The sequence below is a fragment of the Lissotriton helveticus genome, chromosome 4_1 (assembly GCF_964261635.1).
Source record: "Lissotriton helveticus chromosome 4_1, aLisHel1.1, whole genome shotgun sequence".
NCBI lineage: Eukaryota > Metazoa > Chordata > Amphibia > Caudata > Salamandridae > Lissotriton > Lissotriton helveticus.
In genome coordinates, this window is record NC_136063.1 from 1693006489 (window position 1) to 1693019285 (window position 12797).

The 12797-nt window shown below is 43.6% G+C and overlaps 1 protein-coding gene across 2 annotated transcripts in view; it reads left to right on the top strand.

Annotated features, from left to right (window-relative positions):
- The window catches only part of LOC144829327 (uncharacterized), a 241044-nt gene that overhangs the window by 130112 nt on the left and 98135 nt on the right, over positions 1-12797 (top strand). Inside the window, exon 6 of one of the 2 annotated variants that reach the window (XM_078688369.1) lies at positions 2779-2880. The exons of the other annotated variant lie outside the window; for it this stretch is intronic. Within the exon in view, the coding sequence (XP_078544495.1) occupies positions 2779-2880 (102 nt within the window). The remainder of the gene's footprint in view (positions 1-2778; positions 2881-12797) is intronic. 2 annotated transcript variants of the gene reach the window in all.

The following is a 12797-nucleotide window of genomic DNA, read 5'->3' on the forward strand; positions in this document are numbered from 1 at the left end:
GCGTCTCCACGAACCGAGGTGTAGCTGGAAAACTCATCACTGACGCAGAGGCGGGCACATCGGCGCTTTCTTGAGATCGAACAAAGTCCGCGCGGAACGGCGGTACAACAATGGCGGCCATCCTTCTTCCCAGATCTCGGGCGTCCCGGATCAGGGTCATATACAGGGTTGTTAGCGCAGCCAATATATCTCTGGACGTGGGCTTCATCTCATGATGGTTAGAGTCGGAAGCAAAGCAGAGGCGATCGGATTTTTATGATCTACTGGCGGGAGGGTAACTTCACAAACTAAACGGACCGTTTTGACAAGGTGAATCTCTGAAGTTGTAGAGTGTCAAGTCCCTGATGAAGGGCAGGTCTCAAAATGCCCGAAATGCATTGGACACACTCATTAGACAATGTCTGAACTGCAACGTTGAAAAATGATTTAATTTTCAACTATGTGAATCTGCCGTATTCTAAGTAAATCTTGAAACAAGGAAATTTTGAAAAACAAAATAAAACCAAGAAATATAAGGAACTTCATTTAAGTCGTTTTTTCTTCATTGAAGGGAGGTCGACAATCAATGTGTGCCTACTCAGGGATGACACTAGAGTTTCTCTAGCATCACGTTATATATGTTTACTTGACGTCGGTAGGACCCGCGACGCCTCCTGGTAGAGCACCAACGAACAGTAGAAACAATCTTATAATTTGAGTTTAAACTTTGAGCAAATATCAGCTGTGCATCAACTACTACAAGTTCTTCATCTCATTTCGCCAGACCACAGGACTCTCTCTCACAGCGGCTTCTCTGTCTGGATGTGGTCTGCGCAAGAGGGTGCCATCCGCCATCTTAGCTGATTCGGCCTCGCCCTTCTCCATCTCACCTTGGGAGCGGCCCCACACCGGGCCGCAACAGGATTCTCCACGGGGACCCCGAAGGTCAGGGTAGGCTTCTCAAGGGTCACCAAAGGGCTAAACAAAATCTCCACCGCTCCCCGTGAGCCGCCCGGCAAGTCCGGGAGAAGTCAGTAATCATGCCCGGACACAGCACTGGAAAGGGGGCCAGGTATCGCGCACTCCCCTCGACCCTGCTTTATCGCACACCTCACAAGGCACTCCGCTAGACGCAGTGGGTCAGTTCCGTCGCCAGCGGCCCATCAGACCATCGGTGCCCTCCGGCCAGCTCCCCACCTCTACCAGAGGCCGCTGTTGTCACAGTCGCGGCCGGCTGCTCTCCACACTCGACACCCCGGTCTCAGCTCCGTGAAGGCCGCAAAACAGTCAAGGACATTTCCACGGGTCTGCCGCACTTAGAAGCCTCAGAAGCAAACGGTAAGTGAAAGTTTTCCTTCGCCTACTTAAATATGTCGTTTCGACTCAGGAGAATTGCCAGGATGTATGTGCGGGGTGAGAAGGCTCACGGAGCCGAGCGTCTAAGCAGCCATCTGTCGCCAGCTTGGCTCCTCCCCCTACCCTCTCATTCTTAATGTGTTCCTTGGCTAACTAACTTCTGCATTTGTAAAGCTCCCTTTTACCTAGAGGGTCTTCTTGGTATTGAATAATCAATGTTTATTGTTACCCACGCCAATGATACTCATTTTATTGACCTCTGCAGGATAATAGAATGAGCGGACCCACAGGGATTTGAATCTGTGACTTATTAGGCAAACACAGAACCCTGTAGAAAATGTGTTAGTCCACTGAGCCATCAGGTGTGGCGTTGGATGTGTTTTTCAGCAGGGCATGCTGGTAGCTGTAGTTATCTTTGTGTTCGTCACTGGTGGTGCTCTTTTTCTCAGTGCAGACTATTTTGGTATTTTCTTTTGCTGTGAATATTCCTTAGTGCTCTGCATGCTGATATCTATAGTTCTCCGAATGTCACTCATCCCAAGGAATTCTGGGAATTGTAGTTCTACTGTTCTGGTCTTGTTGCAGGGCATGCTGGTATTGATAGCTTGTTGGGTTGTCTTTCAGCTGATTATGCTCATGTCTACAGTTCTCTGACTTTTGCTGCATTAAATGCTGAAACTTGCGGTTTTGTTTTACAGCAGAACATCCTCATAGGTGTATCTAAGTGACTCGCTGTATTGAATGCTTGTATTTTTTTGGTCCAGCCTGGGCCGCGTATGTGCTGCTCTTGCGAGGCATGCTGTATTTGAGTATGGACTTGAAGCTCCACCCACTCTGCCCATATTTTTCAATGGCCTGTTATTGTCCTTTGCAAATGCTGGCTTCTGATAAGTTAGTAGGATTATTAGTCCCTCCTTAGTACTGCATTGTCTTCATCTGTAACCTCCTACCAAGTCTGTAAGCACTATTTTCTTTAATGAGTTTCTCCCACTGCAGACACCACATTTCCGGTTTCACTTTCCAATCAGCCTGGGACAATGTTGGCCACTTCTTCGAATTGAAATAGGTGTCACATTTACAAGAGTTTGAGCTATTGGCATTGTAAATGACCATGCCTTTTATTTATGTGTTAATAATCTAAATAGATCAAATAAAAGGCATTGCTATTTACAATGCCGATATCTTAAACTCTCACAAATGAGAGACCGATTGCATTGCAAATGGTTGTTTTTTAAGTTGGAAAATGTCTCTTTTCTAGCATTCCCATAGAAAGCTTTCCTGGACTCAATGATATCAACTAAGTAATTCGAAAAGACGATTCATGTCAGTGAGAGAACCTCTAAACTCGAAGTCCTAGGTATAATCATTAAAGAAATAAAAGGTGATCATGTGTTTTAAAAAAAAAATAACTTTTGTTACCAATATCTTTCTTTGAAATGACAGAGACACCAGGTCCACACCCTGTGAAAAATAGACTGATTAAAGAAGAGAGCCGTTGCAGTTTCGTTAAAACAACAGATGAGGCCATCACATCTTCATCCAGAAGTGAGTAAAAGTCATATTCATGGAAAAATAGAGTAGCTTCTGGCATGCATATCTAAGGCCACCATTTTATTTATTTCAGTGTAATACAATTTCTGTCTTGTACCCAGGAATTAAATTTAGTAGCAAGTTAACATTAGATTCTCTACATCATTCGTTTGTTTTTCTTTTATTTGAACACTAGCAGCCCGTCCCGACGTTGTCCGGGTATGAAATAGAATGTGTGTAATGTGTGTATTTGGCAAGGGCAATTTATTTTAAAATCTCGGGGTAGACAACATTTTTTGTTTCATTAGAATAGGGACGGAGAAGGCCCAGCTGCAGCCCTGGTTGATGTTAGCAGGCGCGTGTAATTGGTGTAGTGATCCGCCGCCTGAGCCCGGCTACAGCCTGGTTGATGTTAGCAGGTGCGTGTAATGTCGTTGAATGAGAGAGTTATCAGCCGCGGGTAAATCCGTTTAATGAGAGAGTTGAGTGACAGCGAGTAGGAGAGGCTGGAGTAATTGTCCCCGCAGACACGCTCATTTGCGTGTTCCCCCACTTGAGGCCCGATGCAGGCCTGTTTGATGTTAGCAGGCGCGTGTTCCCCCGCATGAGGCCCAGCTGCAGCCCTGGTTGATGTTATCAGGCGCGTGTAATTAGTGTACTTATCCGCCGCCTGAGCCCGGCTAGAGCCCTGGTTGATGGTAGCAGGCGGGTGTAATTTCGTTGAACGAGAGAGTTCAGTAACAGCGCGCAGGAGAGGCTGCAGTAACGTTACTTACCAGGCCTCCAGGTGAACGCGTTTGTCACGCCCCCAGCACACGGCCACAGCAGACGATCTTCTGATTAATGTACGACCCACATGGCATGAAGGGCGGAACGTAGCACATGCCCCCAGCGTTTCTCACGCCCCCAGCGTGCCCCTTGATGCGGCGCAATTGCGTTCACATGGCATGAAGGCCGGACACACGCCCCCAGCGTGCCCCATGATGCTGCGCAGCAATGTAATTGGCGCTTGTATGTAGTCAGTCAGTCAATACCACTTTATTCGATTAATAAAAATCATAAAAGTATACTTTAAAATACATCCATGAGTACAATTTTATAAAACTCCTATATACAATACAAAATTTCTCAAAGAAAAACAATTTCATTATGATTTAAAAAATTCCATAAAATTCATAATTCTAGCATTCTTACGTTTCTTAGTTTCTTAATCCGAACAGCAGATACAAAAAAAATTGCGATATAAAAGATATTCCCTAGGTTATCCAATAATTGTAAATACAATAAAGCTGGTTTAACCTGTAAAAACACTTTATCTTTTAACAGTGGGATTATGTACTTCTTTCGGATATCTGTATAAAAGGTACAAAAGAATGTAAAGTGCGCAGTGTCCTGAATTGAATAACAATCACAGGTACAGAAAGCAGCGTCCTCAGGTTTACTCCACCCTGCAAAGTCCCCCAAAAGGAGATGAATCTGGTTAAAGCGAAATCGTTAATAACCAACGGTGGAACGGTTTTGAAACGGTTTTTAAATAAGGCTGGATAGTTAAAGATGTTACTAATAAATAATGTGCCCTAACCAAAGTTTTTTTTAGTTCCACTGCCTCACGTTCCTGTTCTCTAAAATTCAGGAAGTTAGTTTTGACCCACTTTACATCTGCTTTTACTATTCCCTCCGGTACAAAAAAGATCTCAGGTCGTCCCATTTTCGTGAACATTGTCTTGATAAAGGACAGCCACTGTATCTCATTAGCTCTCTCTAGACTCAGACAATCCTTCAGAATCTTATGATTTAATGATCGTTCCGGATTCAGCCATGTTTTGATCCAGCAGAGTAGGGGGGCCATACTCGTTAGATCAGAGACATATCCCATCCCTAACTCCTGATGGATTGCAAAAGTTGCTGTAGACTGGGGGAGGGATAGGAGTAAGCGAAAACATTTATTTTCCGCTTCTGGATACATTCCGTTTGTTTATAGCCCCAAATTGCGGCACCATATGTCGCGATTGCCAAGCATTTTACCTTATAAATAGAAAGGATAGCCTCACATGGTTTACCACCTAAACGCTGAGCAAAACTAAGTAAGGCAGAAGAGGATCTTCTTACGGCATTTACTTTAACCGAATATTGGGCAGCCCAGGAACATTTATCGTCGAACAGGACCCCCAAATATGTAAAGGCCTTCACTCTTGTGACCTCTGCCCCATTACAGTAAAGAGATCTAATATTATTCTTGCGTGAGCCCAAAGACATGACATGCGATTTATCAATGTTCACCTCCAGGTCCAAAGAATTCATAAATTCCCCGAATGAAATCATTAGTCTTTGCAGTCCTAGCGGTGTGCATGCCAGTAGTACTGCATCATCCGCGTATAGGAGTACCGGGATGGTATTATGTCCTATACGCTTGTATGTATGACTCACATGGCATGAAGGGCAGACACACGCCCCCAGCGTTTGTCACGCCCCAGCCCACACCCACAGCACAACGCAGACACGCCCACAAGGGACTACTTTGCTGGCATGGTTCTTTTACCTTTTAAATGTATAGAGGAGTTGGCCTAACGGCTAAGGCACTCGACCTGGGGATCTGGGTTTGAGTCTTGGTAACGACGCCAAACATCCTGTGATTCTGGGCAAATCACTTAATCTCCCGTGCCTAACAAAAATGAATGCGTCCTCATGTAACGTAACTGGTGCTATGTAAATCGCTCTGATAACTGATTCAGTTCGGGTCAAGTTCGCGCTATATAAAACTCTGCGAAAAAAAAATATGGTGGCTGTCTGCATAGCCTATGTCCTTCTGCTGCAACTGCCCTTTCCAACGCTGTATTGGGTGTTGTGATTGGTGCTGTGGTTACTTTATAATATTAGTATGGATATCCCTTGCAGTTAAGGATATGTGAACAGTTTGCTGCTAGGATTATAGAGCCTGATGTAAGGAACATTTTAGCTGTTGTATATCTGCTGATCACAAATTCATCTTTTTTGTGACCGCAAAAAAGCAATTTGCAACTTACTAAACTCTTTTTGCGAGTTGGGAAAATCTTCGCAACTCTTTAAATGGTTTTCTCTGACTCATTTCAATGATGTTAGGAAGGGGCGTGAAAGACGCCCCTCCTAATTTTGAGTCGAAATGAAATGTATCTATTGTTTTATGACTGCTAATACATTTGCAAGCCATTGGTCATTTACTGACTCCCAAGCTGGGGCCTTAATTGATTTGCCAAAGGGAATCTTTCTCCTTGGGTCAGCTTCCCCTTTGGGAATCGTATTGGTGGCCTTCAAGCAGAGTGCCTTCTAAGGCACCACCACATACTCCCGCCCCCAGCCCCCCTTCATTCCCTCCATGTCTTCCATGCATGTCAATATGTTTGTTTGAACTGTGCCTCTCACATTGAGGAACACAGACAGCTTTTTAAAAAAAAATTAATATTGAGATGCGCTGAATGTCAGCGCAGGGATGTTGGTCCCCTATCCCTCACAGGCCGCCTTCCCTTTATTGGCAGCATTTCACAGAAGGTTGTGAAATGTGACCTGTCTTAATATTCATGAGGCAGAAGGTTTTGCAGCCCTCTGAATATCCATTTTGTGGCAATATATAACATCGCCGGATGTTATTAGGGGCCTTCTAAAAAAGCTACAACGGTCACCAATTAATTAATGGTAACCTCCACTGCAATGAGCCTATTAACAAAGCTCATCTCATGGAACATAGCAGGTCTGGCTTGAAAACTAAATTGTCCAGTGTGGTGTGCTTTTTTTCTTTTTTAGAACTTTTTTAGACTTTTGCCTTTTTCGGGAGACCTGGTCTTTATAGACCCTCCATTGTGTAGGTTATGTAAACTTCTGTAAAGAAGTTATAACTACAGGGAAGGGCAGGCCATCACGGGACTTACAATCTGGGTTAGAACTACCTTAACAGGCATGCTAAGGAAGATGTAGGTGGATTCCCCCAACATTTTATGCATCAGCTTGACTGTTTATCCGGATGCAATTTTTTTTATAGATGCGCAGTCCATACTTTCATGGGACCACACCCTTACTTTAACGGTGTTCTCTGCCCCACGACGGATGGAAGTGCATGGCAGGGGGAGAGGACCGTGATTGACTTTGAAAATGCCCAGAACAATTGCTACATTCCCTGCCTAGCTACACAGCCTATCGGTCACTTACCTGACCAAATGTACCGATGGATGGGGTCACCGCCAGCATGAGAAGGACGTTGCATGCTGGGAAATGTGGTTCACTTGTGAGAACAGCGGCGACTCCAGACCGTGTTTTCGAGGCAGCCCACACTACTTTAGGCGGTGGGAAGGACACACTCTCTTTTAAAACGGGATTGTTAGCAACAGTGGCGACCTACCAACCAGGGGGGCATTTTGATAAAGGAAAGTAAACCCCCGAAACGCGTCAATGCCCATGGTTGAAAATTGAAAATAAAGGATTGAACGAACCTCTAGTGCCGCCTCAAGTCTTCTTTTGTGGCAGACTTTCTTGGGAACTTATGGCGTGTTCAGCTATGCGATCCTCAGTGTGGCTGCGCGCTGGGCTGGCACCCCACGCAAGTGTTAAGGGGGTCGCTACATGGAAGACCCTCTGACTGCCCCGCACGAAATCTGAACTGGATGCAGCTGCGGATGCGCAGTCCATACTTTCATGGGACCACACCCTTACTTTAACGGTGTTCTCTGCCCCACGACGGATGGAAGTGCATGGCAGGGGGAGAGGACCGTGATTGACTTTGAAAATGCCCAGAACAATTGCTACATTCCCTGCCTAGCTACACAGCCTATCGGTCACTTACCTGACCAAATGTACCGATGGATGGGGTCACCGCCAGCATGAGAAGGACGTTGCATGCTGGGAAATGTGGTTCACTTGTGAGAACAGAGGCGACTCCAGACCGTGTTTTCGAGGCAGCCCACACTACTTTAGGCGGTGGGAAGGACACACTCTCTTTTAAAACGGGATTGTTAGCAACAGTGGCGACCTACCAACCAGGGGGGCATTTTGATAAAGGAAAGTAAACCCCCGAAACGCGTCAATGCCCATGGTTGAAAATTGAAAATAAAGGATTGAACGAACCTCGAGTGCCGCCTCAAGTCTTCTTTTGTGGCAGACTTTCTTGGGAATATATATATATATATATATATATATATATATATATATATATATATATATATATATATATATATATATATATATATATATATATATATATATATATATATATATATATATATATATATATATATATATATATATATATATATATATATATATATATATATATATATATATATATATATATATATATATATATATATATATATATATATATATATATATATATATATATATATATATATATATATATATATATATATATATATATATATATATATATATTACTGTAGACCAGTTGGGAATAAAACTTAACCCTTTCTTTTAGATCTTCTAAATGCTCATTTAGCCATGTTGTCAGCTAAAGCAAAGAAAATTATGAGGAGTGACTTCAACTGTCAATTTGAACCCTTGAGTATTGATAGTCGGGCCATCACGGCAGATGAGGACACTGTTCGGTCAATCCCAGAGCTAGAAATCCCTGTCATCAAGAAATGGTCATTCCTGGCAGTCCAAATCAATGCACTCATTTTAAATCGGGGGTTTCGCGCCTGCAATGGAAGATCAAGCTCCGACAAAATTGGTAATCACACATTTAATCGTATAAACAATACAAGTTAATTAGATTACATACCGTTGGATTTAAAGTCATGGCCACATCTCATTGACAAGATAATATTACCCAGTCAAGACAATAACAATAAAGCCCAGGCTCTTACCCTAGGTATACCTACAAACTCCCAAATCAGAAACTGTGTTGAGCCATCTGATAGACAACTGAGAATTCAAAGGAATTTTAATGTCTTGAAATATTGTGCTCATAGATTCCTAGGAAAATTATAACATCTTGACAGATTGCGCTTTTATACAATTTTATGTAATGCATTTTATTGTGCTTTTATGGCCACTGTGCCGAAATAAAGATCTGTTATTGATTGATATTATAAAGCAGTCAAGCGTAGCTAAACCTTTTATGTATTTGTTTATTTATTTTTCATGACCCTTTTCTTGTGTGAGATTATCTGGTGTTCTGATCCAGACTAACGCCAGAGTGTGCTCCGAGTACTTTATAAAGCATAACATCATTTTTTGCATGGAGGTGCTAATGCAACCTAACCAAAAATCCCATGGATACTTCAATTACGCAGTCTCCACTATGCTTTCTAAGAACAAGACCTACTATGGTACCAGTGCCCGTCCACAACTACACCAACAAAAACACTCTAGATGCTGCAGTGGGGTGTAATTTCACCAATGTGGGTTGATGTTTAAATGCCTCTTTTGGGTGTTGCAGTACAGGTGTTGAGCTATCCCATTCCTTTGATACAGGCACAGAATACAGTTAAACATGCTGCCTACTGCCTTCCAGGACCATCTTTTCACAACTGTTGATGTTTTCAGTCTTGCTTTTGATACATTTTGTGGCCTTACCTCTGGTTGTCTTTCTGACTGAAATTTTGACTGAGCAAATCCCTTTGGAACCAAGCGCATGTTGGATTCTCACTCACAGTTGTATTAACCCATGCTCCAGCACATGACAACCTTAACCTCATTTACCAAAATAACAATTCTGAGACCTAGCAACCAATCTGAAGGGATAGGATTTCATCAGTAAGGTCTACTTGCCTTTTCTAAAGTTTTTGATTTAGTACATTTTCTTAACAGTATTAAGTATGGACTTTTGGTGCTAAAGAAAAGAATCTCAGTAAGGTCTCTTGCATAGGATGGTCTGGCTACTATAAGTTCTTAAAACAACAAACTGTTTTCTCTTGCTTTAATCCTTACCTCTGGAGTTAGTACTTAGAGTACTTTTAGAGCATAATGGCAATGCTGGTGCCGACAATACCTAGCTTTGATGAGAGAGAATGGTTTCTATTAACCTGTTAACTCTCAGAGATGTTTTTTTTTTATATCCCGACTTTTTTTTTTCCAGTTGTGCTCACTTGCAAAAGAGACCGATGCAGCACCATTATTACATCATATAACCTTCATGGATCTCAGCCTGGGTTATCGTAACAGTGTGCATCCAGCCATCCTTAACTGGGTCTTTAAAACGGGAATAAATCTTGTATTAGATGCATATGATCTTCCCTTTTTGAAGCAGGTTTCATTTTGATCTGTTGTAGGAAGTCATAGCAGTTCAAGGTGAATTATTGGCACCACAGATATGATTTTGCTGTCAGTATTGATTAGAGATATGGGTGATTAATTAACACACTGGATCTTGCCCTTGTTTATAGATGAGTGTGATAGTTTATTTTCGGTTTCAACATATTTAAATTGAAGAAGCGGGCGGAAGGTGTTGGCAACAGATTATTCTGGAAATATTGGTGTAACCTGTTTTAAAAGTCATCTGGAACAGGATACTTCAATTGTTTTGTCAGGATTTGATACTTTTGACGGTTTCACTTTAAGTGATATCTGCTTGCAGACATGACATCAAATTTAGCCTTCTCTTAGTATATGTTTAATATAAAAGTCCATTTTGCCTTTTATATGTTGTTGTTTTTTTTCAACATTTGAAATAATTTTAATATGGCCATGTCTTCTTTAAACCCTCCCCTTCTGGTTTGTAACTAGATCTATTTTGGATTTTAATCACCAGGAGTATACTACTTTTATTTCCTCTAGAATGGTATCTGCTTTGATGCTTAGTAGGATGTACTCTTTTTAGTAGGTGCATCCTTTTATTATACTGAAATTTCAGTTTTGTAAGTGTAAGTATTGTGTCAGAAGAACTATCTTCAGTACATTTATTTTCAAGCTGTTTTACTTGGATGGCTTAATCATTTCCTTTTTTCCGCCAATATCTGCATCCCCAAATGTTTGATACCAAGATCTTTATTTCAATTTGTTTTGAGAGGAACTGTGTTTATCTTCCATATTGTCTCTATTCTTTAGGGGTGCTGTATTTAGTCGCCTGCTTGGGGACCTTTTGTCTTCTATCTGTAATTCTAGGTAATCTTTATTGGTGTGTTGTCCAATAGATGTCCAGTAGAGTGTTGGACTATTGATGTCTGTTAAATGGTTGCCAAGATTGTTGGTGACAAAATAGTCTATTCTCGTGATATATACAGATTGTGGAAAAAGAAAATTGTTATGTCTCTGGGTCAGCATAATGATACATGGGGACACTGTTTCCACTAACCTTGCTCTGCGAGGAGCCCTTTGACTGGAACTCTGCTTGCTGTTCTTCTCCCTTCTGCTGTACTTCGCGGACCTTGAGCAGCGGGAGCCTGCACTGGACCTGGGGTTGTGGCGCTGAGGCGAGGTCTGGAATTGCAGCAGGGCTGCGAGCGGTGCCGCAGGGACTCCATCTCCCAGGAGTCCCTGCCCGACTAACCTGCAGCACCTGGTCCGCTCTCCCTGCTTGCCACGCCCCCTGCCCGTCTCCCACTCTATTTAGTAGACTCAGCGAACCGCTGCGCGGGAGAAGCCTGGGACAAGGGCGAGACCGTCTGGGGCCGTCTAGGGCTGGGCTGGGCCATCCCCCTGAAAACTTTGGCTGCGGTACCATGGACAGTTAGCCAATTCTTGTACACTGTTGGTTGTTTTTTAGCTAGGAAGTTGTTTCGTCGGGCACAGTGTATATATTTCTTTCTGGTTGTTTATGCTAATGTCTAATCCCTCAGGGAAGAGTCTGAGAGGGGGTGGGGGGGGCCTGGTTGTGTTACTGGCACAATGGACCAGTTTATCACCCGAGTTGTTACAGTTATCGATAAGGAAATCGCCATGACAGAGCGGCGTCTTTCCCGAGAACATCTCTCAAATAAGCGGTCGTCATTGGGTCCCTTGGCGCTAGTTCCCTCTCCAGTACGTGCATCCGATCCCCAGGTGAATGCTTCTCCCCTTTTAGATCATCCACGGGTTGCCGCTTTAAGGGTCAGTTTAGATAGGCTGGAGAGTATGCCAGTCATAGCCCCACTTAACGAAGATAACGCTTTGGATTTACGGTCCAGTGAGACCTCCGTCCCTATGCTCTCTCCTAACATTTCTTCTAGCCATGGGGATTCCCTCCCTCTACCAGCGTTGGTACCGCTGGTAGTAAATAGATCAGTCCATATTAAAAGGAAAAGAACTGCAAGCCCGCGCAAAGGTAGCCATCCTAAACCCTATAAGAAACTTAGGAGACTTGGTACCAGGGTGTGCGGGACCCATAAGGGCGCGGGGTTGGGTGTAAGTTGCCCCCAGGGGGACACGGGGGGAGAGCTCTCTGGTGCTTTAGCAGAGAAGTCACGTGTTGACCTGACGACTGACTCTACCGAAGTCCCACCCCATGAAACCCCCTCGATTGCCCAATTAGAGAAAATGATGAAATCATTGTTGATCCCGGTCTTAGAGAGAGTTAAAGGGCTGGCAGAGCGGTTGGATAGGTTTGAGCAAGTGACCCTGGACAACTTTTTTTCCATAAAATCTCTCATTAAGTAACACTCTTGAATTAGGGAGGACGGACTAGGGGGGGAAACCGTTGCCCGGGCGACCCCTACATCCCCACAGGGCCCACCTATTGCATCTGGAACGGCTAAAGGGGTGGTAGTGGTAAATGCCCCCGCTGTACACGCTGTGGCTTCCTCTGGGGGCGTCCGGAACCCAGGGTTGGCCGCAATAAATGTTACAGAACATCCAAATACACCTAAGGCTAGTACTGTCCCTGTTAAGAAGCCCGTGCGGTCCGAGGCTCCTGGTAGAAATGGTCCTGCCAAACCAAGAAATTCTGGCTTTAGCAAAGGCCCCGAGCTAGCTCAACCAAGAAGAATTAGTTCCAATCCTCCACCAGCTATCCAGCTTGACTCGCGCCCTCT